Raw genomic sequence first — 27,658 nt, 5'->3', positions numbered from 1 at the left:
CGCATTGACTCCTATTGAGCCCGTCCGCACTGAAATGGAGCATGCTGTGATTTGTTTTCCTCACCATATGGTCTGCAAATCAAATCTGCATGCTTAAATCTAGTTGTGGGTGCCAATGCTTCCCTTGGGGTACTTTGAATTGCGGCTCTTCCGCGCAGATTCTGCAAATCAAATCCGCCCATGGACATTGGGCCTGATGCTCACTGATAAAGATCAAACTTGGCTATATGTGTCCCTTGCCTCATACATAGAGCCTGTGATAATCGTGCCAGGTAAGACCTTTGGTAGCTGCCCCTAATACACAAGACAATTCCGTCATTCTTGCATAATTTGGGAAACAAGCACTTGTTCTATATACTACACATTTATTTAGTGGGGTGCGTTCAGGGCAATGTGTCATTCCTTTCTTATGTGTTCTCTCTGCTCTGTATTATTTAGGCAGCATTAAGTCCAGCCGACGTTCCTCATATCTTCTGGCCATCACCACTGAACGCTCCAAATCTTGTGACGATGGACTCAACACATTCCGTGACGAAGGGAGATTGCAAAGGTGAATTTCATCTGCTTTCACCATGATGAACATAAATACTGGATTGATGGGGGGTTTGGGCCACCTGAATCCCTGCTGATCCCATTTCCAGAAGGGAATTCATTGCACTCTATGGAAGATTAGGAAAAAGTCAAATTGGTGTACTTGCGTGTTTCTGTGACTCCTACAGACTTCAAGGGATGGAGAGATCGCACATAACTGGTTAACTCTTCAGTGGGAAAAGTTGATAAGCAGGGGTAACGGTGGTAGAGCACTCACGCATATATCTCTATGGTGTGTGCTCTTGCACTGCTGTAGTTTCCCTCGGCCCACACATCCCATAGTCTTATGTACAGAACTCAGAGATGGCCGGCTACTTTTGTAGTTTTGCCCAAACTACGCAATTTTATCAACTTCAGCTGCATTTCCTCCTACCCCCTTCTGTTCTGGAGCCTGCAGGTAGGGAGATGGTGCAGAAGATGTTCTTTTTTCCTAATAAGGCCCCATGAGCAGAAGCGGGTATATTTTGGCTTGTAGAGTGGTGTGCAAAATGGAACCGTGTAGCGACCACTTACTGTATCTCACACGTTCTGTTTCATAAATACTAAAGAATTTCATCAACCTTCGTTCTAGAACTTGTAAGGGAGAAGTCATTCCATCGTACACCAGACAAGGGAGCGGGATGGCTTTTTATATACAGACTCCACCTGCATTTACAATTGCAATGTGTAATATAAATCCCAAATGGGTCTGTGTGTATGAGGCGCAAGATGCTTTATACTAGAAATGGATTGTCTGTTTTTACAGGTTTCTGTTAGTGACCTATAAAAAACGTCAACATTGTCTTTTTAGATACAGGTACACTATCTACCAAAAGTATTTGGACCCCCCTCCTATCAGTAGAATGGATCGTGTCTTATTAGCATGTCACACATCATAGACCATGCTACATAAGATGCAGACCCTTGGAGGTGTCAGTCATGGTTCGTTCCAGGAACTGCACACTTTTGGATATACGGGTTATGGCTCTGCACACAAGCATCCATCAGGCCAGCTACAATGGCGGAAGGAGCGCCGTCATTGGACAGTTGAGCACTGGAAGACCGTTCTATGGAATGACTAATCCCTCTTTTCCATCTACAAATCAGATTGACGTACCTGGGTGTGGAGGATGCCTTTGGGAATGCCTTTTGCCTGAGTGTGTTGTGCCACCAATTAAGTATTGCTTTATGGTCCGGGGATGGTTTATGTGGCATGGTCTCGGTCCATTGGTTGTAGTGGCAAGAACCAAGAGCACTGAGGTGTATCTTGCCTTGACATTCTAGTGTGCTGCCAATAATGTAGCAATACTTCCAACAAGACAACGCGCCTTGTCACAGATCTAACACGGTTTCACGCTGGTTTGAGGATATGGATGGTCCATGATCGGACCGGCCAGCACAAAGTCCCTCCCTGAACCTACTGGACATCTTTGGGTTTAACTGTAACCTCGGGTCAGGAAAAATGAACAGCATCCATCTTCTTTGAGAGAACTTGCTAGAGGTTTGCAGGATGAATGAAGGGAAATACCAGCTGAAATACCATCATTCATTAGTAGAAAGTATGCCACGGAGAGTACTAATGTCATTCGGGCCAAAGGAGCCCCACTAAGCATTAACATAGGGCAATGAATACTACTTTTGATTCTTGCTCAGTTTACTTGTGGTAGCATAATGTACTTATCCAATAGTGAGGGAGCCGCAGGGATGTTTAACTCATCAGTGTTCAGTCAATGGGCAATGTCTTTTACGCAGATTTTTTTTTTTTTAGTTGGCCGCTATAGAAATGTCAGAGGCGGCATTACTTCTCAGTTAATTGAAGTCTGCAGACTTGCAGGCACGTAATAAGAGTGCGCATTAGTTGTGGTAGCCGGGATGGTGAGCGGAGGATCTGGAGACACAAATGAGATGAAATCTGAAAGCTGGTAATGTCTCTGCTAGAAATTTAATCTGATAATTGTCTCTTCCTCCAACCACAGGAGAGTTGTGGGCCGGGTGCCGAGTCTGCGGATGCTGCGGAGTTTCTTCACTGATGGGGTGAGAAAATGCATTGTGTCTGTAATTACTGATCACCATCTGGGTTTGCACCGAGCTGCATCCAGGCACAAGTATGTATTAGTTGGAAGAGCTGCTGGGGGGCACAAGTCACATCTTATCCACAAGGATGCTACTTTAAGGAGCTTTACAATTTCTGTATTGACATGGATCCGTGTTTGTCATAGTGCCACGGCTGCTGCATCATGATAACCTCGTTCTATTAATGAGAATAACATGGTCCTGGAGGTGTGGGTAAAAAAGCACTAAGAAAAGTGAATGCGGTTTCACGCAATTCACAGCGGCTTACGTTGATGTAAAAACCAAAACCTGTTCTGTTTTGGATTGTATGTAGAGATGAGCGAGTATACTTGCTAAGGCACATTACTCGAGCGAGTAGTGCCTTAGTCGAGTATCTCCCCGCTCGTCTCTAAAGATTCGGGGAGCGGCGAGAGAGAGGGGAGGAATGGAGGGGAGATCTCTCTCCCTCCCCGCCGCAACTCACCTGTCACCCGCGCCGGCCCATACGATGTCCTTGTCTGCAGGGGGTGGGAGGGGGAATGGAAGAGCCAGGGGCAGGAACTGAGCTCCTGCCTCCTCTCCGCCCCTTGCCACTATTTGCAATAGGAAAGGGGCGAGATGGGGGTGGGGCTAAGTTCCAGCGCTTAGCTCCACCCCAACCCGCCCCTCCCATTGCAAATAGTGGCGAGGGGCGGGGAAGGGGCGGGAGCTCAGTTCCTGCTGCTGGCTTTTCCATCCCCCTTCCCTTGCAGACAAGGACCCCGTATATCGGCTCGGCGTGAAAACCGAGCCGATATACGGTCGTCTGAATCCACCCTTTGACACTGGTTCGCTGCCTGTAGTCCACTGTGGTCATCTTTCCCCATAGAAAGGAGAGAGACGGCAGCGGAAACAACAATAAAATTGACATGCTGCAGCTTTTGAATTCCGTGAATTTCATCACAGCTTGGCTGCAGTGGACTGTCTGCAGCGCTTGGATGAGATCTCGTCCGCTTTGCTGCTTAGGCTTGGGTTTAAGATTGCCAGCGGAATTTCCGTGGGGCAATTCCGCCCCGCGTGAAGCCAGTCTTTGGGCTTCTGCACACTTGCGTTTTTCTCGTGCGTCTTTTTTCCTTCATGCGATTTTGCAGCGTTTTTTTTTTTAATGCAGAAGTCAATATGGATTTCTAATGTTAAAAATGCATCGCCCGAAAATCGCAATGTGTTTTTAACATGAAAAAGTCCTATTGACTTTCGCATGAAAAAAATGCGAGAAAAATGCAAGTGTGCAGGAGCCCTAAAAGGGAGGAGAGCAAAAGATTCATCACACCTCTCTAGACATTCATCTGGTACCTGGAGCAGCACTTTATAGAAATGGAAAAAACTAACATTTTGTGTGTTTTTTGCCACAAAACGGGTTAACAGACCAGCGAGAGTAGATATATATCCGTGAAGAATACTGCATGGTATGAACGGGGGACGAGACCTACTCTGTTGTCAGTAATGCAGGACGCTACAAATGTATAGCCTGTTTGTGGGCAGTTGCAGAACACAATGTAATGTATCTCTAGCAAGAGATACATTCATCTTGGATGGAGCGCTGGCTTAGGTGCTCCATCCAAGATGTAAAGCTATTTGGAAGGGAAGGTAAATTTCAACACTTCAGCACAAACGAGAGGCATTTAACCTGCACCTCAGCATGTAATGTCTCAGACTACCGATGCATACTAATACACGGTGTGCATCAGGTAGTCGGAGAAGCTGTGCAGCCATCTTTGTTTGTCCATAGGGTCATTTTAGGACAAGTATTCTCTGTGCCTTATCCCTGACCCACAGCAGAGACCTGTCTTGTGCCGAGCCACCGTGATCATCCTTACAAACTATTCCCTATAGTTCTGCTACACTATCAATACCAGAAGCAGACTATGCAACCTTCAGCTTCATAGACCCGTAGTTAAATGATTTATTTCAGCCCCTTAAAGGGAGCTTACTACCCATGAAATACGCTTGTTACTCAATAATGCAGTAAGCTCCCCCTAGTGGTGGTTGTAGGAAGCCAGAATTTTTTCATGTAACTTTTTGACAACACCAAGTGGAGGATTTGGATCTGTGTATCAGGAAAATGGATAAAAAAAACCTTTACAAGATATATTAAGACATTTCTTATGAAAGCCACGACCCATTTATTCTAGCAGATATGAGGTTACTGTTTTTCTAGTATTTATTGTGAGTGGTTGGAAAGCTAATGTGTGACAATCCTGTATTTCTCTTATTCCCTACAGTCTTTGGATAGTTTGGTTGCATCTGAAGATGGCCGGTCAAAACTGCACTCGGCTTCTGAACTTTCAGACCCAGAACTCAGTGATGTGCACAGGGAAGGCTGGCTGCTCTATAAGCAGATCCTCACTAACAAGGGCAAGGTATGACGGGGGGCGGCTGTGGAGTACTTTATGGTGGCCACTTTATTAGGGATACCGGCCCCTTCACGGTTTGAAGCTTTCCTGTATGAAAATTAGGCTCATGACCCCGAGTGCAGCATAAAATCATGTGAGCACGTTTTCTGTGGATCAGTTTCGGTGTGAATTCACATTAGAATTGGAAAATCCAGCGATCTGAGCGACTTCCAGCAAGGCTCTGCACATCTGCGTTAGACTAGCCGGGCCAGGATTTTATACACCGCCTACCTTGTGGGTTTTCTCATGCGGCGGTGTGGAGACTATATACAGAATAGTGTGATCAAGAATAAATACATCCAGCGAAAGGGGTCAGAGGAGGATGTCAAGAATCGTTACGACAAACAGGCGGTGAACAGTTGATTGCAGCCACACTGGTGCTCTAACTAATGTGTCTGAATGCACAACTCATCGCTCCTTATTACAGATGGACTGGAACAGCTGACGACCGAATCTGAAGCTATTGCTGTCTTAGGGAAACTAAGGCGACTCCAGTTCGCTTAATGTGATCACTGAGCAGTGGAAAAACATCCCCTGCTCAGATGAATCCAGATTTCTGTTACACTATCCTGATGAGAGGTCAGAATTTGGCACAAGCAGCATGAATTGATGACCCCTTCCTGTCAAGTGCCAACAGATCAGGCTGTAGCAGGTGGAGTAATGGTTTTCTCGGCACACCCTGGCTCCTCTGATACGGTACCTATAGTTCGATGGCATGGAAATTTTCTGAAGACCAAAGGATGCCCAACGCACTACTAGACGGTGTCTCTAATAAAGTGGCCATTGAGTATATACTTTGTGACTGGCTGTTCAGAAGTGACTATTGCTGTTTTTATTTATAAACTATGTTTCCTTTTCCCACTTTTTTCAGCCTCCTCCGACCCCTCAGTAACTGTCCTCCATGTCCAATGCTGTATCCTTGTGACAACCTTTTCCTCTTGTCCCCCTGTAGAAGGTTGGCGGCGGGCTCCGTCAGTGGAAACGTGTTTACTCCATCCTGCGCCCTCACCTCCTCTTCTTACACAAGGAGCGTCCAGAGACACGGGGTCCGGGGCCAGGTGAGGAGGAGCAGCCAATCAGCATCCTTGGAAGCCTGGTGGACATCTCTTACAGCGAGACCAAGAAGAAGCACGTCTTCCGGCTGACGACACCTGACTTCTGTGAATATCTCTTTCAGGCTGAGGACCGGGATGATATGTTGGGCTGGGTAAAAGCTATCAGAGAGAACAGTCGGGATGAGGGTGAGGTAAGGTGATGCTTTATCTGATTTTTTTTTTTAATGGGTTTTAAAGTATAAATGCAAGAGATTAAAGTAGAACGCATGTAAGAAGTTTGGATATGTGGAGCACTAATCTGTGCATTAGCCACTAGAAGGAGGGGGCTTTATACAACAGGACATTAAATATGTCAGCGCTGACCACAGCGGGGAGATTCCTCTAGCTGACATTTTTAATATTCGTATCTATTCCTGATTTTTTTTTTCCCCCTGGTTATATATGGGGCTCAGAGAATGGGAATATCAGAAAACGTTAGTATTGAAACTAGTATGGTATGTTACAAGATTGTTGGTAACGAGATTAAATCCTCCAATCTCTTTTACTTCCTACCAGGACCCAGGCTTTGCCAGTCATGCTTTGATCAACAAGAAGCTTAATGACTATCGCAAAGTGAGGTAAGACTGCAGACACATCTCTTCTAGTGGCGTACAGTGAGACTCCATTTTTTTTTTTTCTTTATCCTGCTTTTTAGGTCCGATATATATTGTGCTGATTGACCCCTTGCCAGTTCCTATGAGCTCCATAAGCTAAATTTATTGGCTCATAGGAGGTAATGGAGTTTTGGGATGTGAGTAGAGATGAGCGAATGTACTTGGTAAGGCCGATTTCGCAATCGAGCACCGCAATTTTCGAGTACTTCACTACTCGGGTGAAAGGATTCAGGGGGCGCCGTGGGTTTGCGGGGGTTGCAGAGGGGAGTGGGGGGGAGAGGGGGAGTGAGAGAGAGCTACCCCCCGCTCCACCACGCCACGCCCCCCCCCCCCCCCCCCCCCCCCGGCGACCCCCGAATCTTTTCACCCAAGTAGTGAAGTACTCGAAAATGGCCGTGCTCCATTGCGAAATCGGCCTTATCGAGTACGTTCGCTCATCTCTAGATGTGAGTCTTATACTAACCTTCATGTCTGTTTCCCTGTTGTGGGCTGTTACATTCCTATCTGCAGTGCATCTATCAGACTACTTGTCGCACACAGAATTAGAGGGCTTTTCCTCTCATTTGATGTGTGCGCGATGCATTGCTATGGCAGCTTAGACAGCACACAACGAGCTAACGACCAGGAAGGTTAGTATAAGACGCTCATCCCAAAACTAGGCATGTCACCTCCTATGAGCCTATAAATTTGCTTATGGGACTCATAGAAGCTGAAAGACTCCTTTTTAACACGGAGTTTAGTGTATAACCATATGCAGTAATCTCCCACTAGTGGTGGTTGCAGGTAGGCAGCAAGTTATGTGTTAAAAACGAAGCTCTGATCATTATAGAGATGCATTAATATTGTAATCAACATTGAATTTCATTGAATGCCATTTTTTTTTTCCTCTTTGAGGTTCAGCTGCTTAATCTCCTATTTTCATTCTAGTGTTACTGGGGCTAAACCTGACATGTCCCCTAAGGGGACAAGAAGTTTAGGCATTCGATCAGATCTGTTATGGGCAACGGGACTGGCTGCCGCCCCTCGCTCCCCGAAGCCGGACAGTGCTGTAAAAGGTACGAGAAGCACAGGCTCTTCTAGAGGTCATACTATAATGTATATAGCATGTAACATTATTAGGCTGGGTTCACACAGGGCGGATTTGCCGCGGTTTTGCCGCAGCAGATCCGCCTGCGGCCGCTAATCTCGGGATTGGCCAGCCATGTGGATGAGGCTTCTCAGAAACCTCGTCCAGACGGGACGGCTAATCTGCTGCGGTAAATCCGGCTGAAACCGCGGCTGCGGCTTCAGAATATGCAGCATGTCCATTCTTTTTTCATTCCGCTGCGGCCGCGCTCTCCTCTATGGGAGCGCCGGCCGCAGCGAAAGAACGAGCTGCTGGGCCGCTTCAAAGCCGCCGCGGCTTAAACCGCGGCGGCTCTCCCGGCGGAAATCTCGCGGTTTTTGCTGCCGCCAAACCACGAGATTTCCGACGGGAATACGCCCCGTGTGAACCCTGCCTTAGTGTTAGTAAACTTACACGGACCACTAGTGCCCGTCACACTGTGTTCCATGCTGATCTCCACTAATTCCACGCTATCTATATTGAGTGTATACGCTTCTCCATTTACATGAGGAATCGGTCTCTTTATACATTACAAAGTTACTATTTGTGTATGCTTTCCCTAGCAGAGGAAGGGCCTTCATCCAGAGTTCCATGGGGAATCAACCTCATGAAGAAGAACAAAAAGTGTCCACCAAGGGCTTTTGGAGTGAGGCTGGAGGATTGCCAGCCTGCAGTAGAGAACAAGGTGAGGTTGCTCTCTGATATGGATGTTCTGTATTCAGGGCGGTGAAGTTTATAAGCCAAACTTCTGATGACTCTATTTTTGTAGACTCCAGCTCTGAATCCTTCATACGGCCCCCTGTCCACGGGCGGTATGGTATGCTGCAGCGGATTTCCGTCGCGGGAGCTGCCACCCGGGAGCAGGAGCCGGCAGACTGATCTCAGCTGTCAGCCTATCTGATAGATAGGCTGACCAAGAGAATCGCAGCAATTCGCAGCCGTGTGTGGAGAATCGCAACGCTTCTCCGCCTGTGGACAGGGGGCCGGCGCTTTCCATAGCAACACTATGGAAAGCTTCAGACCGCGTAATTTGTCGTTGATTTACCACCGGCGAAATCACGCCCGTGGACAGGGGGCCTAAATGTCTCATGTATAATAATTAGCAGTAACAATGGTAACTTGAGGCTTAAAGGGGTTATTCCATCAAAAACCTTTATCCCCTATCCACACGATAGGTGGTAAATATATGATCAGTGGTAATTCAATCTATGGGTCCCCCAGGGATTACAAGGACAGCATACCCTTAGTGAATAGAGAGGCAGTGCGCATGCAAAATATAACAAGGATGGTAGACACATGCTATAATGAAAGGCCCCTAAAGTTTAACTTCATGTATATAAAGACCTCTTGTCTACAAAAGGCAAAACACAGGGCAAATGTGACACACTGAGCAATCAGAAATGTAATAAACCCAGAGACCCCACAAGAGATATAGGTACTCCAAAGTTGGTATACCCATCCATGATACCCAGGAGAGAGATGCTCAATGTGTATCACTGTGCAATGGGCAGCATAACGCATCAGAAGTTACATGCTGTATATGAAATCTGCAAATGTTCAAAAAGGCTCCGCTGTTGAAGTGCGGCATCATGTCTGCCCGCATACAAAGGAGAACACTTTCCATTTATATTATTTAATATTTAAATTTTGAAGTCAAATTTGGTATATTTCTTCCACAGATCTGTTTGTCTGCTCTATATCAGTGATGGCAAACCTTTTAGAGACCGAGTGCCCAAACTGCAACCAAAAACCACTTATTTATCGCTAAGTGCCAACATGTCAGGGGGCGGGGCTTATCATGATTTTACCTCCGTAGTTCTAAAAAAGACAGGGTTGTTTTAAAATAGACAGGGAGCAGATTTTGACTGCTTTTTGGGTGTGGAAATACTGCAGAATGTCCTCAGCGGGAATTTCTCTGGCAAATTCTGCAGCATTTCCACATTCAAAAAGCAGTTAATCTGCACGCTGCCTATTTTGAAACAACCCTGCCCAGCGGTAATGGGGACCCCCAGAGCAGCCCTAGCGTGTAATATACTGATGCCCCAACGGGATTAGGGACATCCCAGAGTGGCCCCAGTAATAATAGTGACATCCCACAGCGGCCCCAGTAATAAGTTACATCCCACAGCGGCCCCATTGGTAATGGTGCCCCCCTGGGACACACCTACTTACCCCCTCCTCCTCTGCTCGGCGCTGCTAATGGCGCTAATCTCAGGTGCACACTGTGACGTCAGTGTGTGCTTTCGGATGCCTCCTTCCCCTGCTCTCGTCGAACCTAAGAGGAGACTTCAGGGGAAGAGGATCCCGGTTGCACACTGACGTCATCGCTGGGATAAACGTGACTAGCAGCGCAGCTGAGTGAATACCGGCAGGGAAGCCGCGGCCCCTGCCGGTATTCACTAATGTGAGCGGCTGACGGCGGCACGTGCCAGCAGGGAGGGCTCCGCGTGCCACCTCTGCCATAGGTTCGCCACCACTGCTCTATATTGTTTAACTATCCTTGATAGCAAATACTCCATAGTACTGCAGAACATTGGTGGTATTACATGAAGTATGTGTATATAGTAACATTTAAATAGCCCATCACCTGTTGGCCTAGAAATCTTGCCGGTCCAGAATGCATCTGAATGTGGACTCATAGTAGTAGATTGACACGCCACCTAATGGGATTTATGGGTGTGATCATGAATGGGTGGTCTTAAGGCCCCTTTACACTGGACGTCTGTGGGCTCCATAGGCACCCGACAGCTGATCCAGTGACTATCGCAGAGCTTTGCACAAGAGCAATAGTCGTTGAATGAATGGAGGTGGAGCGGGCCGAGGATTGTCCAGCTCGCCCAGCTCCATTCACTGTAAACAGGCCGTCGCTCAGAGCAAGAAGCCGCTCCGCAGTTCTTCCTTTTCAATGAACAGAAAGGAAAGGACTAGCGAGAACTGAGTGACTTCTCTGAAGACCCAGATCTCTCATGAAGCTTGTCTCTTGTCACCCGCAGGGGGTTCCTCTGATAGTGGAGTTGTGTTGTACACTGGTTGAACAGAAAGGTCTGGAGTATTTGGGAATATACCGTGTTCCCGGAAATAATGCTGTAGTGAGCAGTCTGCAAGAACAGCTGAACAAGGGTCTGATTGACACCAACATACAGGACCAGGTAAGAGACACGGGAGGGATCAGCATGGCTGTGTGATGCAGACTCAGCGTTGGAGTAACTGTAGTTGCTATTGATTTGTAGTATAGGCTAGTGCATCACTTTTCTTGATTAGCCAGTGTTGATTCTGCATTGCAGATCCACAGCAAATTACAGTAAAATGCAGATATAGTCCGCCAGCAGACGGCCGGGTCGGATCCCACTGTAAGAATTCTCGCAGCGGGATGCGGACCTGTGCCCCTGCAGAGTCCTGCGGCTTTACCCACTCCCGGCGTCTGTCTCCTCTGCAATGTGCCGAGTGCTTCCCAGCCGGTGCATGCACAGAGTGGAACCGTCCTGTCACCACTGCCATTTCTGTGCGGGCCTCTGCGAGAACCCCACAGAAAAAGAACATGCCGCGATTTGTTTTCCGTGCGTGTGTTCACACGGACAAATCGCGGCTGTGTGCATAGGATTGCATTATCTAATGCAATCATCCTATGCAAGCGGGCATGGGCAGAAATTCTGCAGAGAAATCCCGTCGCAAAATTTCCGCTCGTGTGCAGGGGGCCTTATTAAAAAAAAAAAAGAGCAGATTTGGGGATTTCATTACAAACTACAAGAGACAGGTACACAATCCACACATCACTGAAAAGAGAAATGTTCAAAGTTTATGGCCTACTAGTAAGTTCCATTTTCTGCCACATCGCAGGGCTGTTTCTTGCTGTGTGGATGGGAAAGTCCCATCCACATGTAGCACAAATAAAATTGCCACAGAATATTGGGCATGATGCGGATTTTGAAATTATGTTGCCGATTTTCGCAATGGATTTCACCCCTGCAATGTCCGGGGGTGAAGCCTTTATGGAACAAATGGATTTTGCTGCAGAATTACTGCAGAAAAATTCTAGCTTTTGGGCCTCATGTCCACTGGGAAAATCGGGCCCGTGCGGATTTCTGCTGCGGATGAACGATCATTGTGTTTTGTTTTTTTTTTCATGCGGGAGATCAATTGACAGAGAGCTCGCACATGCATGATCCGCTTAAAAAGGGAGCATGCTGCGTTTTTTTCCCCCATGCATGCAATCCGCAAATCACTTAAAATACCATCCACGGCTATTTAATTAACGGCGGATAGTCGATGCATTCCTGTGGGATGCGCGTTTGCGGTTTTTCTCCCCATGGACATGAGGCCTTAGAATAAATGTTTCTTTCCTTACTTTGCAGCATTTTTCCTGTACAGATAGTCCCCTACTTGCGAATGTTCGAGTTACGATCTTCGCAAGATGCGATCAATCTGTCCTGCACAGTATGATGTATTGCTATGGCATTATCCATCCACGATCCGCTCCATACAACCATTTGTTTGGACATACAAACAAATGTACTTGCGAACCGGCTCCTGGAATGGCACCTGTTGGCAAGTAGAGAAGTATCTGGCCTGTAGTCAGAGAGCAGATGACACTGCTGTTTTTTTTTCACATTTTGTATTCGATTGTTTGTGTTGTAACTTTTTTTTTTAACGTTTTGATGCTAGTTGCCCCCCAAATCATGCTGATTGTGGGGGCAACTAGCAGCAGCTCTCTGCTCAGGTGGCTACTACAACATAGCATTATAGTTTATCTTACAAGCTGTTGTCTGGACACTACAACTTCAATGGTAAATTACTTCCAGGCATTTGTCTGATCTCATTATATTGCCTTTTCAGCGCTGGCAGGACCTGAACGTGGTCAGCAGTTTGCTTAAGTCATTCTTCAGAAAGTTGCCTGAACCCCTCTTCACTGATGGTGAGTGTGATGGTTCTTGTCCGTTATGATGGGATTCTTACACTGGCTGCTGATGATATTGCACTACAGATACACCGTACACAGAACGCTTACAGAGTGTTGCTGCAAACACTGGGAACACCAGAGCCAAATCATTGGGAAATACCGGAACGCTTACCTTCAGTCTTCTGATTCCCCTGACAGAGGACTATAATGAAATTACCAAATATATTGTACTTGCTGTAATTGCCTATAAATCAGAGACAATCAATATCCTCCAATGGAATAATTTGGAATAAGATATTTCAGAAAGCCATGTAATTGAGTCATTTTCTTAATCTAATATATCCATTCTGTTTAATGAAACGCTGGAAACGAACAATTGTGTGGCCACTACTAGACGTCTGCTTTACTGTCTGTCATTGATTTTCTTTTCAGACAAATACAATGAATTTATTGAAGCGAACCGTTTAGAGGATTCCAGGGACCGGATGAAAGGACTTCGCAAGCTGGTAAGGTTTTCTCTGTAATATTGCCCTGTAGTTACTTTCAAACTCTCCATAAGGAGGTATTCACACGCCGCTGATTAGAATTCAATTGAAAGGTTGAAATCTGTTGCAGATCTGCACTGAAATCCCCAGCAAAAAGAAAGTTGACTTACTCTTTGAAGTGGTTTTCCAGTGAAACACTATTGATCATCTATCTCCACGATAGAGATGAGCGAGCGTACTCGCTAAGGCAAACTAATCAAGCGAGTAGTGCCTTATGCGAGTACCTGCCCGCTCGTCTCAAAAGATTCGGGTGCCGCAAGGGGAGAGTCGTAAGTTGGTGAGTTGTGGGGGGGAGAGAGTGAGAGAGAGATCTCCCGCTCTCCCCTGCCGGCACCCGAATCTTTTGAGACGAGCGGGCAGATACTCGTATAAGGCACTACTTGCTCGAGTAGTTTGCCTTAGCGAGTATGCTCGCTCATCTCTAGTTATCAATAGTTGATCATCTGGGATCCACCACTCAGGACCCCGACCGATCAGCTGATTGAGCGCCCACTCCGCAACACCCGGAAGCTGATGCCTCAACCCCTATGTAGTGGCTGGTGCTTGTAACTGCAGGTGTAGCTCCCATTGATTTTTAGAAGAGTGGGCGTGCAATCAGCTATTGATGACTGTGAGGATACCACCCTGAACAGCAGTGTGAGACTGGTCTTACTTGTGACTCTATGATGGTGGTTTTATTTTTTTTGTCTTGCTGTGCCTCCTATCCATTGAAGAATCTGATTTTCTTTACTTCTACTCCAGATAAAAGAACTCCCCTCATATTATTATGAAACTCTGCGCTTCCTGGTTCGTCACCTCAAGACGGTGGCTGATCACTCCGAGAAAAACAAGGTGGGGAACCCTTTCTGTAACGGTGAGGATGCTGTAGATTCACATGCTGTATGATTGTAGATCTGTATCAATCTGTGCAGGTCTCCTATCATAAAACAAGTACACATGCGAACAGTATGCAAGACCGTCATACAGGCAAAGGGGGAATAGCTCAAGGAGTCCTAAAAAACTTGGAATCTGGAAATAATTTCACATTTTGAAGATTGAGCGGTTTTGTTCTGTTTTGTTTTGGGTTTTTTTAGTTCCATTAACATTTACATTACACAGCTTCAATATTTTTGACTATTTCTTCAAATTTTTAAATTAAGGGGTGTTTTCAAACTTCTGGAGGGTCCTGTATAATAAAGCACAAAACTCCAAAGAAGTTGTTAGAATAGACTCCGTTAGATACAACTGTGTTATCTAACAACTATGATTATTGCAGTTTGCCAAAGCCGCTTCCTTATACTTTTAGGCCGAATGCCCACGGCCTGGTCGTATTCCGACTGCGAGATCTCGCAGCGGAATCAGACCCTGTGCCCAGGCAGTGACCCCCGGGTACCTGTCATTTTGTCTTCTCTCTGCTCTGCGGAAGTGCCGGCTGGCGCGCCGCCGCACATGTGTAGTGCAGAGACTGACTCGCCAGCGATGCAACAAATCTGCAACAACTCTCCGCGGGACGGACGGCTTCCAGTAACTGCAATGGAAGCCCCCCGGGCGAGGCTTGCTCTAGAATAGGACATGCTGCGATTTCCCTTTTGAAATCAGAAATTCACAGTTGATTTCCGCTCGTGGGCATGGAAATGTGTTTTGCAGAGCGTGTCTATGGGCAGTATTTGCTACGGGATCCAGAGGCGAATGCTCGCTCCGGATCCTGCAGTGCAACTAGGCCCCGTGTGCATTGGGCCTTGGGCTTGTTCTGTCGCTCACAGCCCAAGTGGAAAAAAATGTAAGTCTGACTGTAATATGTAACATTAAATCTTCTCTTCTACTGTAGATGGAGCCCAGGAATCTGGCCTTGGTATTTGGTCCTACACTTGTTCGCACCTCTGAAGACAACATGACTGACATGGTGACACACATGCCGGATCGCTACAAGATTGTAGAAACGCTTATCCAGCATGTAAGTAGACACAACATCACGACGTTGTCATTTCCTTCTGCTACAATGAAGTCTGTTAAGCATTCAAACAAGTGATTCGATAAAAGACTGGGCGCCCACAAGGGGCCCTAAATTGATTAAAACTGCTCATGGTATTACTATAAGCATTTTTTTTCCATTTCGCAAGTGCATTATCCTTGTGGTCCCGTGTGGTTTTATGTAGATCATTACTGTGTATCTGAAATAAATGTCACCTTTCTTAACTCATTAAGGACCACACTGTTCTTAACCTTAAGGACCAGACACTTTTTAGGGATTTTACCCATGTAGTGTTTTAACTGCCCCTACAGAAGGAAAATAAAAGTATGGATTATAGATGTATATTAGGGAGATACAAAAATCCTTGGTACTCCAATCTGTGTGTGTGTGTGTGTATATGTATGTATGTGTATATATGTATATATATATATATCTATATATATATATAAATATCATATGTTCTGTGGCCAGAAGACACCATGGGATGGGGCCTAGAAGCTTCATTTCATATGCACTGCATCTAGATGGGTCATAGATAAGCATTATACAGTTATATATTGTATGTACCTGCTGCTCTGTCTTCACTTTGTAGTTGACATTTTTCTTTTTTTTCCTCTCTTCCAGTCTGACTGGTTCTTTAGTGATGAGCATGAAAAAGCTGAGAAGGTAAATGCCCTTGAGGAACATCCAGTTGATAAGGTGTTCTCTCATCACAGACAACTAGAGATGAGCGAACATGTCCGTTACGGACACATCCGCACCCGGACACCGGCTTTGCCGAACACTGCAGTGTTCGCGCGTAAAGGTCCGGGTGCCGCCGGGGGGCTGGGAGATGCGCGGCGGCGCGGGCGGCAGTAGCGGGGAACAGGGGGGAGCCCTCTCTCTCTCCCTCTCCCCCCCACTCCCCGCCGCCCCCCCCCCCCCCCCCCCCGCGCTGCCACGGCGGCCCCCGAACTTTTTCGCCCGAACACTGAAGTGTTCGCAAAGTTCGGTGTTCGGGCGAAAAAGGGGCGGGGCCGAACGTGTTCGCTCATCTCTACAGACAACCCTTTTAGCATAAGAGCCGCCAACTCTGAAGACTTCCTGGCAAAACAACTGTTTGCAACCACTGAAGTAGCATCTGGCGGTACATCTGGTACATGTGGTGTTTAAATGCAGCCAATAAAATAAAGAACCGTCCATGAAATACATGGACAGACCAGGTGTACCAGAGGAAGAAACACGACTGGTCAGTGCCTCTCAACTCTGGCTCATTGAGATGTGCGCCCCTCTAAGATGTCCACCTGTCCTAAAAGAGTTGTAAAGATGAGAAAACCCTTTGATATTTGTGCTCCATGGTCGGTTTCTGTCCTCCCTGTGCTCACCTTAGGACACCTGCATTATGATTTGGCATATTGCCCTAGTGAAACTCCTACCTGCCACTGTCATGGGAGCCGCTTTGTATCTCTTATCTCACTGATCTTCTGTTTTAGCCGTTTTGACCAGTTTGATGCCTTTTACTTATCCTTATAAATTACTGAACAAACGCTCCTAAGGCTTCATGCCCACGGGTGGGTCGGATTTCGATTGTGAGATTCACGCAGCGGGATGCCACCCGTGCCCCGGCATTGACCTCCCGCTTAACCTGTCCGGCATCTTCTCTCTCCGTTCTACGGTGTCAGCTGGCACACAGCCACGCCTGCGCAGAGCAGTGACGTTTCTGTGTGAGCCTCTGCGAGGCCAGCGCAGAAATGGGACATGCCACGTTTGTAATAGCGCGTGAGTTTTCACGCAGTCATATCGGGGCTGTCAGCATAGGATTGCATAAACTAATGCAATCCTATGGCAGCGTGCATGGGCGGAATTCCTTACTTCCCTGTGTAAGCACGGCAGCGATCAGCCAAAAGACAAGCAAATATTTGCTTTGTTGGTTGATCTGTATATTTATGCTGCTCAAAAAGCACGATCGTTATTAGCAACCCATGTACCTGTGTAAACGGAGTGTGCGGGCAACAATATGCAAACTGTATGGGGCTTGAATGATCATATTGATTGCTTGTCTCCACGCCATTTTCTTTTTAAGCATTCCCTGTTAAGGTCTGCTTAAGTCTGCCTGTCCACGGGCGTTCTTGCATTGCGTTTCCCCGCGGCGATAGCGGTGCTATGGAAAGCGCAGCCCCCCCTGTCCATGAGCGGAGAATCATAGCGATTCACCGCTCGTGGGACTCAAATCGCAGCATGCTGCCAATTTCTGCGATTCTCCATGGTGAGCCTATATGTCAGATAGGCTCACCGCAGAGATCCTTCAGCTGGCCCCTGCTCTCGGGCGGCGGCTCTCTGCCGCGGGATATCTCAACGCCCGTGGACAGGCAGCCTTAATGAGCACTTTTCCAAAAGACCAGCCTCTTGTACAGATGAGATTTGCAGCCGATTTCAGTTCCGCCATATAATATGCACAGTGGTCGTCTTCTTTACATAAGCCATCCCTGTAGAAGAGGAGATTTTGGTTCATTTCATTGGATTACAAAGTGTAATAGTAAAAGTTCATTATTTTGTCTGTCAGCTGGTTTGCTTGGATAACTGATGGCTAGAATATATCCACCCAGTAGACCTCGTAAATAAACTGATGCCTGACAAATGGGCACATCCTTACGCGTTGTTTGTTTAGGCTTGTGCTGACATATTTTACTTTCCTCTCCTCCATCTTTCTTGATCTATGTTCTGTATTTTAGACTCCAGTGGATGAGTCCGATACGCAGTCTGTACCAAATATCGAGCACCTCCTGCCAAACATCGGACGGACCATAGCTCCAGGAGACACCTCAGGTACCGCCTGCAGTCACCATTGTCTAAATAGTGCCGTAGCCTTGTGGGAAAACACAATAGTCTTAGAATATGTCTGTAGCTGTAGAAATATTAAGCCCGTCTCTTACTAATGTTGACTATGCAGACATTCCTCTCACATGTGACACTCCGGAAGCTGTAGGCTACATCACATCACACATCTTATGGTGTAAACACAAAGGCCTGATCCACCCTGACATGTTGTGACTTGAAATAATTCCCAGCCTTTTTTCCTCTCCTCCTTCTCCCAATATCTGTCCCTTCTCCTCCTCCTCCTCTTTCGTCTCTCAGCGGATCTTCAGCAGCCGTGAACGGTATGGTTGGTTTCTGCCGCTTTCCCTCTTAATCACTTGGGTGGTTGCAAGAGAGATGCCTCCAATAGAACATAGAATGTAGAGATGGACCGAGACGGGTAGTACTGATGCCCGGGCAAAGGTTTACCGGTCTCCCCCCAGGGGCAATGGAACTGAAATTGCAAAAAACTAAATAGAAAGCGCTGTCATTTTGCTCTTGACTGCAAAGTGCCGGAAAGGATTAACTGTTCATCTCTCTTGTCTCCACCCGTTGCCCAGGGATTTAACACATCTTATGGCTGTTACCGTGTGGCGTTGTGTCACGCTAATGTCCTGTGTTACTGCTGCTCTCACATACTTACAGAGCGGCCCCAGCAAGGTGTCTGCAGGCTCCTCCACCTTCCACATGTACGGTGTCTTCACAGTATCCACTGACGTAACATTCATCGCAACCATCATTCTATTTTCACCTTGAATGAATATTCTTTCTGCACCCTCATACTTCTCCTCTTACGGGGCACCCGTTGTAATAGCGGGCACCCTTCACATTAGAGCACTCCTAAAATGTCCACTAGCTTAGTGACCAAACATTGGAGCCCTTTACGGTCTATCTTTTTCTATGGGTACGCCATAGGCGTGGGAATTGTAGAGGACATCACTCTTGATGAAGTGGCTGCTGATGTACGTCTGCTTCTATTACTCTCCTAGAGGAGCATGGACGCCTTGTTGGGCAGCATCTGCCCCTGTCATTTATGGCGCGTCCTCAAGAGGGAAAATACCTCTTTAATAAGGGGAAACCACTATATATATTTTACTTTGAATATATGACAAGTATTTTTTGGCGCCCTGACAGCACTTCATTCATCTGTTGCCCAAACCAGTTCAATTTTGATGGGATTTGGGATCTTTTAACACCTTCACCCTAAAGGACATACATGTACACCCTCCGGTGGCAGCGTTTGCATGGTGTGGGCCCAGGAGCGGAGCCTGCGCCATACACGGTTGTCTTTGACAGCTTCTACCTGCCTGCAGGTCCCACGATTAGTGCTCACGCTGATCGCAACTGTTAACCCTTAAACAAAGTTTGGAGGTCCTGAACAGCTCCCTCACAATTAGATTGTCAGGTGCTGTTAGTTTTCAGTGGCAGTCCAGGGTCTTCTGAAGGCCCCTAAGGCTGCCACATACTTCTAGCAATTAGGACAGGCCACAGGCCCATCTTAACAGAATGCAGTTAGGAATACCATATACTACAATACTGATGTATGGTATAAGCAATCAAACCATCACAAATTAAAGTTCCTTATGGGGACTAAAAAAAGAGTATAAAAGTAAGTGAAAAAAGTTTTTTTTTTATTATTGTAAAAAAATAAAGGATGTTAAAGCTAAATAAACCCTTTTCCTCTATTTATAATTTTAAAAAATCAAAAAAACACCCAAAACAGTAAATGAAATAAAGTTTATTTTCTTTCTGACAACATTCACCTTGCAGAATAAAGAATACAACGCCAGAACAGAATAAAAAGCGATCAAAAATACCAATAGAAACCACCGACTGTCCCTGAAAACACGAGCCCTCGCACAACTCCATCGATGGAGAGAGAAAAAAGTTATCACAGCTAGAAGAGGGCAGCAGAACATTATTTTTACTTTAAATATTTTTTTTTTTTTTAGAAGTAGTGCAGCAAAAGAAAACTAAATACATTTGGTATCCTGATTGCACTGACAAGAATAACAAGATCATGTCGTTTTTACCACAGTTGTGTGTGCCATAAAAACAATCCCTCCCAGAGATGGTGAAATTGCGGGGGGTTTTTCTGTTTGTTTTTTTCCCCCCTGTTTTACTCTGCTTAGAAACTTTAAAACGTTTTTGAGAACATTATATGGTACAATAAGTAGTGACCCTGAAAAACACAACTCATCCCTCCAAAAATAAGCCGTCAGATTAGCGGTGTCAATGGAAAACGAAGAGTTATGATTTTTTTTTTTTTTAAGTGGGGAGGAAAAAAAAAAAAGTAACCCTTTCCAATCTAATTTTGGATTCAGGGTTTCCTAAAAGGCTTCCTCTTTTTGCTCTTATACAACGGTGCCATCTGCTGGCTAACGCCAGTGTGTGTGCGTCAGAGAGGAATGGCTGGCAATAGACGGTAAGAATACCCTGTCGGACGTCTTCTGACATCGGAGCTGTACAAGCTTCAATCAGAATGTAGGAAGATGTCAGACAGTGGATTGGAAAGGGTTAAAAAAAAAAAGGTTGAGTCCTTACAGGGTTGAACTTTCACATTTTGCCCCTCCCATATATCCCTGTGTTACCCCTCCCATATATCCCTCATTGTATCTGGTCCTAATTCTCCTTGCTCGCTGTCCTCCTCACCGTCATCTATTATTCCTCTTTATGAACGGACGTTGGAACACTTCTATATTGTAGGAATACATCTTCTTCTTTTTGCTTTTTGTTCTGTTTTACATTCTGTATATATTTTGTGACAAGTTAACAATTGCTAAAGCAGATCCAGTATTATTCTGTTGCCAGCACCTTTTAAAACAGGTTTGTGTTGCTTGTCCAATGCACTGCAGATTTAAAGGGCCTATAGATGTCAGAGGGAACACCCCGCCCCGAATCCCCTCGACTAGCTTTCCTTGACCCCGACTACTTGGAGATTTATCATTTTAAACCCATGGCCGATTGCCGGGCTACCTTTTAAAATAGAAAGTGGTTGTCATGTTGAAATAACCCCTTTAAACAAAATTATGATATAACTGTATTTCCCAGAGCATTTTTATTTATGCAGCTCAAATCCAGCAGATATGCAATTAACTTGACACGTGGCAACAGTACGGCACAGAAGACCTTACGTCCTATACAAGTCGTTTACATCCCTGTATTAGAACACTCCTACAACTGAAGGGGCGTTATGAAAACATAGTATTGAGGAAAACTTCTTGTAGTTCCCGAGTGTTCTCTTTAGAATGCTCCCAATGGGTGAGCCCTATTTAACAGAGCAGGAAACCCTTTCTTGCAGTGTATTCCCACAGGGTGTAAGTGCTGCAAATTTTCCTTGTGGAGTCTTCGTACGGAAAACTGGCAGCACAGTGGGTGATCTTTAAATCGCTCTCCTCCCCATGCTGAAGAAAAAATTCACATGAAATCTGGGTAGGAATCGACGTAATGTGAATATTAAAGGGAATCTGTCACTATTTTTTTTTAGCTCTCTCAGAGCAGCACAAGGTAGTGACAGGCACACTGATTGTAGGGGTATCTTTGGTATGTGTATCCATGCAGTAGTTTGGGAGAAACTTACGCTTTTATTATAAGCAGCACGCCTAGGGGATTATAAGAAGTAGTTCTCGATATTCATTAACTACAGCTAGTTCCACCCCGCCCTATAGCCACTGATTGACCGCTGTCTATTACTGGAATATTGCTGTCAATCATTGGGTGGTGTGGGTGAGGCTAGCTGTAGCTTATGAATATGGAGGACTACTTTCTGTAGGCCTCTCTATATTGTGAGATAGCATCCCTCCAGTACCCTCACCATCACTATATTCCCCCAGAATGCTGTCCTTTGCATATGAGACCCAGGAAGTATATGAAGAAGCTGGATGAGATCTAAAGAATCCTGGAAGTGGGGTATCCTGAACAGAACATAGTTTGCTTATGACTTTTAGCAAGTCTTTTTTCCCTTCCTGGGGCCAGTACGGGATTTTCCTGGGACCCTCAGCCTGTTCAGCTCCGCGAGGAGTTATAAGATGGGTGCAGACATTGCCCTAGGTGGCAACATGAAAGATGTAACTCACACTCCTCTCTAGAAAAGAAGCTACTGTACTGAGGTATTAACGAGTGGCTGATGGCCTCCTGTATAGTCAGGAGCACAAGTGTTATTTAGTGCTGGACAAGCAGGAGTTTATTTTCTGTATGAGACGGAATATAAATGACTGTTATCCTAGATTTTTTTGGCCATAACAATAAAGCCCAGTATGCACTGTATCCTGGTGCCATTGTCTCTAGCCACAACACTGAGCTAAACCCTCCACTGTATATGCTGCTACTAATAAAATGCAAGTTTCTCCCAAACTACTGCACAGATACATACAGCAGATGTAAGCTGCCTGCCTGTCAATACCCCAGAGAGATCTGCAGATTCCCTTTAAATCCGCAGCATGTTAATTGTTTGCAGCTGACTTTTATTGTGCATTTCATACTTTGTGAAATATGCAGCATTTTTGCACCAAAATCTGTGGCAAAAACTGCACTGCATTTGGTGCCTTTCCACAGCGCATCGGCCCCGTGGGAACATGCGTTCACAGTGCAGCTTAAAGCAAGAAATCTCTTCCACATGCTACAAGTAGAAGCAGATGGGAATGTACCCTGGACATATTTTGAGCACACGGGTTGGCGTTTCTCTTCCCTTCTTGCATTCTTCTCTATATCGGACCGTCCTCCATCCCATCGTGTGTTCTCCCATTCTTTTCTCCTCTGATAACTTCCGCTTTGTTGGAGGGGCCTGCAATGTTTCCTTGTGTGTAGTCTTACATGTTGTGTGCAGGGATGAAGAAAGCATTGATCTCTATTAGCCATGGCTTTCTGTCATCTGTATGTTATCTCGATGCCTTGCCAATTCACGCACAATTGTACTGTTGGCCGTAACCATTAACATGTCCTTCTGAAGCTGCGTCAGACAGAAAGATGTACCTTCCCAATGGATCACTCAGTGCCCAGCATGAATGGATGAGGCTCCTATCAAACGACTGGATCCATCCATGTGTAGTGTAGTAATCGTTAAAGGGGCATTCTGGGCTTTTACTATTGATGATATGAGACTGGGGGAGTGAAGAAAACTGCAGCCAGACAGCTCTGGGAGCGGCTTAACTCCAGGGGGGACAAAAGGATCGGGTATTGAAATTCAGCATGCTCGATCCTTCTATCCTGACATCATCTGTTGGGTAAAGCCGAGAAAGACCCCCATACACATGAGTCGTTTGAGTCCACCAAAATTGGCTGGTATAGTCTAATGTGTATGGGGGTCTATCAAACTCGAAGCACAGTCTTGTAACTGAATCTAAAAGGCTGCACTTTCCATGTTGTGTCCATCCTGTATTGTGTGTTAACCATATGTCTGTGGGTTGTCGGTGGCCCATTTGTGCTATGTATGATGTGTCCAAGTGTACCGTGTAGAGGGGCCCCATATATAAGACAAGACTAATCTCCACCTAGTAGTTTATATGATGTGATGTCTGAGCCATTATATTAACACATTTAATGTTATTTTCAGCTCATTCTTCTGTGTTTTCATTTTAGATTCAACCAACAGTGATTCAGCCAAAGCAAAGGTAAGAAACGCAGAAGTATTCAGCTCCCCAGTCTGAAAATGCAAACTGAACTCGCCTTTGTTGCGGAGTTTCCTGGCCATTTCTATGGATAGGTAATCAATATCCGATCAGTAAGGGGTCCACCGCCCCATACCCCCGCCAATCAGCTGTTTGAAGAGGCTGCAGCGCTCGGTCGTATCACGTTCATCAGTCACATGGCCTAAGAGTAGCTCAGTCCCATACAAGTGATTGGGATTGAGCTGCTATACCGGGCAAAGCCACTTAGAAATGTATGGCGCTGTGCCTGGTATGCAGCTGATCGATGGGAATTTTAAATCGTGGACCCTCACTGATCAGATATGGATGACCTATTCTCAGGACACCCTGCGCATCCATACACAGGCTAAAATGCAAATGTCACTATAAATTTCCACCCTGTCAGAATAAGAGCAGGCTCACGGGACTTATAGGAATTGCGTATTACGTGGACTTTGTACGCCCGTGTGATACGCTGAAGCTTGTAGGCAATCGCTTACATTACCTTTATGCAGTTCTGCACACATTAGGGTGTCAGAATTGTGTAACCCACAAAAACAAAATGGAGGCCATTTTTCTCTATAGTCATGTATAGACCCGCAGCCCATACACAATTGTGCTGCGTACGCGCTGCAGGTATATGCGTCATCTCTAAGCCACAGTGTACTGCGCATGACCACTAGTATGAGTACACAGCCATGCGCAGAACAATTTCGCCACCGTACGCACGGTCAATGCCGGGTTCACAGCTGTCTTACGCTTAGCCTGGGTTCACACAGGGCGGATTTGCTGCGGTTTTGCCGCGGTTCGCCGTTGCATATCCGCACTGCGGCAAAACCGCTGCGTTTGCAGTGCAATGCAGCACAAATAAGTTTTGCAAAAAAGCTGTTCTCACAGGACGGATTTTTTCCGCACAGCCGCAGTGCGGAAATGCAACTGCGGCGCGGTTTTCAAACATGCAGCATGTCCATTCTTCTGTCTTTTCCGCAGCGTTTTTTGTCCATAGACCCCTATGGACGCAGCCAAATCCGCACCAAAATACGCGGCAAAAAGTAAAAACCGCTTGCAGATTTTTCCGCAGGAAAATCCGCAAGCCAAAATGAACCTTTGAAGCAGTTTTGCCGCAGAAGCATTTCTTCTGCGGCAAAACGGCAACGGAAAAACTGTGGCAAAACCGCAGCAAATCCGCCCTGTGTGAACCCAGCCTTACAGCCGTGTGAGCCCTAAAGAAAAACCCAAATCTAATCTAGATTAAAAATCCCTTTTTTTTTTTTCTTTCTGTTTTTAATTCCATTAAGCAGAAATTGTTGTATTTCCTTTTCTCTGAAGGCATCTCGCAAGGAGCTGTACGCCCGCGATATCCTGTCCATTCCCTTCATTTCAGCAGTGAACCGTAAGCGCAGGAAACGACGAGATGAGAAGCGATTTGGGAGCAGCACTGAGGAGGACGACTCTGAGCAGGAAGTAGCGCGGTCGGGGCAGCCTGAACAGGACGTGGAGATCACAGAGAAGCAAGAAGAAGCGGCAGAACCCCAAAATCCAGTGCATTCAAAGAGCCAAGATGGAAAGGTACTGGCTGGAGGGGACATTGAAGCCGAGCCTAAAAGCTCTGCAAGTAGGTGGCCCGCTCCTGTAGAGGAGAGGATCCCTGCAGATGCCCGTTCCATCGTTTCGGGATATTCCACCCTCTCTACACTGTGCTCAGAGCCAGCCTCCAGTGTCCGTGGGGGCGACGAGGCTGACGACGAGCGCAGCGAGTTCAGCCACATGGAAACGGACACCGAGATCGGTGGAGGAAGAGAAAAAGAACGACCGCGTTCACAGGACTCCTTCACTTCTCAGAGGCTCATTCCTGGAGATACGCTAGCTCGTAAAAAATTTGGGAAGGGTAAACCTGAAGGCTCTGAAGATCCGGCGTCCGCACACTCTCATACACCTCAGCGCACTAGACCCGCAGCAGATGATCTGTGCATGGCAGCAATGCGGAAGCCTGGATCCCCAGAGACTCGACGTAGGAAAAGTGCTTGGCGACGACACACTGTGGTGCTCCCTGGGCAACTCACTGACCTTAATTTCAATGACTGGAAGGAGTCTACTCATGGGGCAACATCAACTGCTGAACCCAGCGCCCGCTTAAGTGGAGGGGCCTGGGCGGAGGGAAGGGACTCGGGACTGAGTAGCTTGGAATCTCAGAAAGCCAAAATCCCAGCAGTTCAAGAACCTGCAGCCATCAAAGGGTCCAAATCCCAGAATCCTTCTCTTCCTGGTCTCCGCCATTACTTGTAGACCCTCCGCTGTTACTATAACCCATGAATGCCGTGCGGTGGTCTCTCTTCACAGCCGGAGACCACCGTCTAGATCATTACTCCACAGATGCCATGGCTTCAGCTACTTTGGAGGGGGGAGGATTTTTTTTTTTTTTTTTTACATTGTTTTGCCCTTTTCATTCTCACCCGGAGCCGCCATCTTCTCTCACCATTGCAGCCACAGACCTTGAAGACACTTTGCAGGACCGAATGATGAGTCTTGGAAAGTATCTCCAATTCCTCCCCCACCAGCTGTTGATGAATGCTATACACAGGGGGGGTTTACTGAGGAGTGATCGCAAAGGGTCATCACATTTCTACAAAGCGAACTGCTGGGAATGCGGGAGGATCACTCGCAACTCTGCAACAAGTTTCCCAAATATACATTGAAACTTTGGTGCCTTATTCCATTTTTTTTAAACATATTTAACCCTTTTCCTGCTTAGACTTCAAGTTAAACGTGAACAGGGGCATGTGCACAATACAGGAGTGCATGCATCATGGTCTGTATAAATGTAAAGTACACTGTGAGTAGTATATATAGTGTATAAATGTACAGTAAAATTCCATTATACCAGCACCTGGGGGAGCAGTATGCTATTAACATTGGTTTATGTTTTCATGGTGTCCGTCTGGCTCAGCGTGCAATTACAGATTATTTGATACATTTCAGTCCTAGATTTAAGGTGTTGTCTGGGACTTTACAAAAAAAAATAATAAAAAATGCTATTGATTATTACCAGGGGTCCGTTACTTGGGATCTCCACCAATCAGTTGATTCCCGACACTGCGGTCAGCGTGGGGTGCAGATCATGCCGTTCATAGCGCAGTGGCCAAGGCTGGTATTGCAGGCACAGCTACCATTGAAGTCAATTGAATACCAACCTGGGCCACAGCATTCCTGTCAGTGCGATGTGCTTCCTGCACTTTCCATACAGCGGCACCAGGAATTGGCTATCGGCTGGGATACCGAACAGCGGATTCCCTACCGGTCATCAGTAGAAAAGTGTTTTTTGGTTTTTTTTGTTAAAGTCCTGGACAACCCCTTTTAAGGAAAGCCCATCAATGGCAGCCTGATTCTTGAGACTCCTTACCTATCAGAGGCTGCATTTCTCCTGCAAGACCTGCAGCTTCTTCAGGATTTACGTTGGGTTGCAGGCTAGTTCAGAGTGCTGTACTTTTTGTAGTGGCTGTTCGAAGCATTGCAGCTTTGTACCATCCACTACAGAGGAATGGAAAAGTACAGCATTAAGTATGAATCTGCCTGCCAGCCAATGAAAACATTGAAGAGGCTGCAGTACTTCCTGAGCACTGAGGTGCCAAGAGTCAGACCGCATTGATCTGATGTTGATGACCTATCCTAAGGATAGTCCATCATTAATAACTCCTTAAGGACGCTGCCCTTTTTAAAAAAAAATGTTTGATTTATTTATTTTTTTACTCCCCACTTTTTAAAAATCCTAACTTCTCTTTGAGCATAGCAGCGGTCTGAGGGCTTGTTTTGTGGGACAAGTTGCATTTTCTATGGTACCCTTAAAATGTACCATATGATGTACTAATAAACTGGAAAAAAGTTACATGGAATAAAACGCAATTCCACCATATTTTGGGGGTGGGGGGGGGGTGTCTTGTT

General features: G+C 46.1%; 1 protein-coding gene across 4 annotated transcripts in view; it reads left to right on the top strand.

Annotated features, from left to right (window-relative positions):
• The window catches only part of ARHGAP23 (Rho GTPase activating protein 23), an 84,380-nt gene extending 56,722 nt beyond the window's left edge, over positions 1–27,658 (top strand). For 2 of the 4 annotated variants that reach the window (XM_066587734.1, XM_066587731.1), the window contains exons 9-24: positions 439–550; positions 2,547–2,604; positions 4,884–5,021; positions 6,007–6,300; positions 6,665–6,726; positions 7,690–7,817; positions 8,431–8,552; positions 10,861–11,016; positions 12,701–12,779; positions 13,197–13,270; positions 14,051–14,140; positions 15,117–15,242; positions 15,885–15,926; positions 17,972–18,065; positions 23,673–23,704; positions 25,049–27,658. In XM_066587734.1, coding sequence (XP_066443831.1) covers positions 439–550; positions 2,547–2,604; positions 4,884–5,021; positions 6,007–6,300; positions 6,665–6,726; positions 7,690–7,817; positions 8,431–8,552; positions 10,861–11,016; positions 12,701–12,779; positions 13,197–13,270; positions 14,051–14,140; positions 15,117–15,242; positions 15,885–15,926; positions 17,972–18,065; positions 23,673–23,704; positions 25,049–26,005 — 2,564 coding nt within the window. In that variant the 3' untranslated portion in view covers positions 26,006–27,658. The remainder of the gene's footprint in view (positions 1–438; positions 551–2,546; positions 2,605–4,883; positions 5,022–6,006; positions 6,301–6,664; positions 6,727–7,689; positions 7,818–8,430; positions 8,553–10,860; positions 11,017–12,700; positions 12,780–13,196; positions 13,271–14,050; positions 14,141–15,116; positions 15,243–15,884; positions 15,927–17,971; positions 18,066–23,672; positions 23,705–25,048) is intronic. The other 2 variants (XM_066587735.1, XM_066587733.1) reach the window with 2 other exon arrangements.

This window comes from Eleutherodactylus coqui, chromosome 13, assembly GCF_035609145.1.
Source record: "Eleutherodactylus coqui strain aEleCoq1 chromosome 13, aEleCoq1.hap1, whole genome shotgun sequence".
NCBI classification, from domain to species: domain Eukaryota; kingdom Metazoa; phylum Chordata; class Amphibia; order Anura; family Eleutherodactylidae; genus Eleutherodactylus; species Eleutherodactylus coqui.
This window is presented reverse-complemented; position numbering and strand designations above follow the sequence as displayed.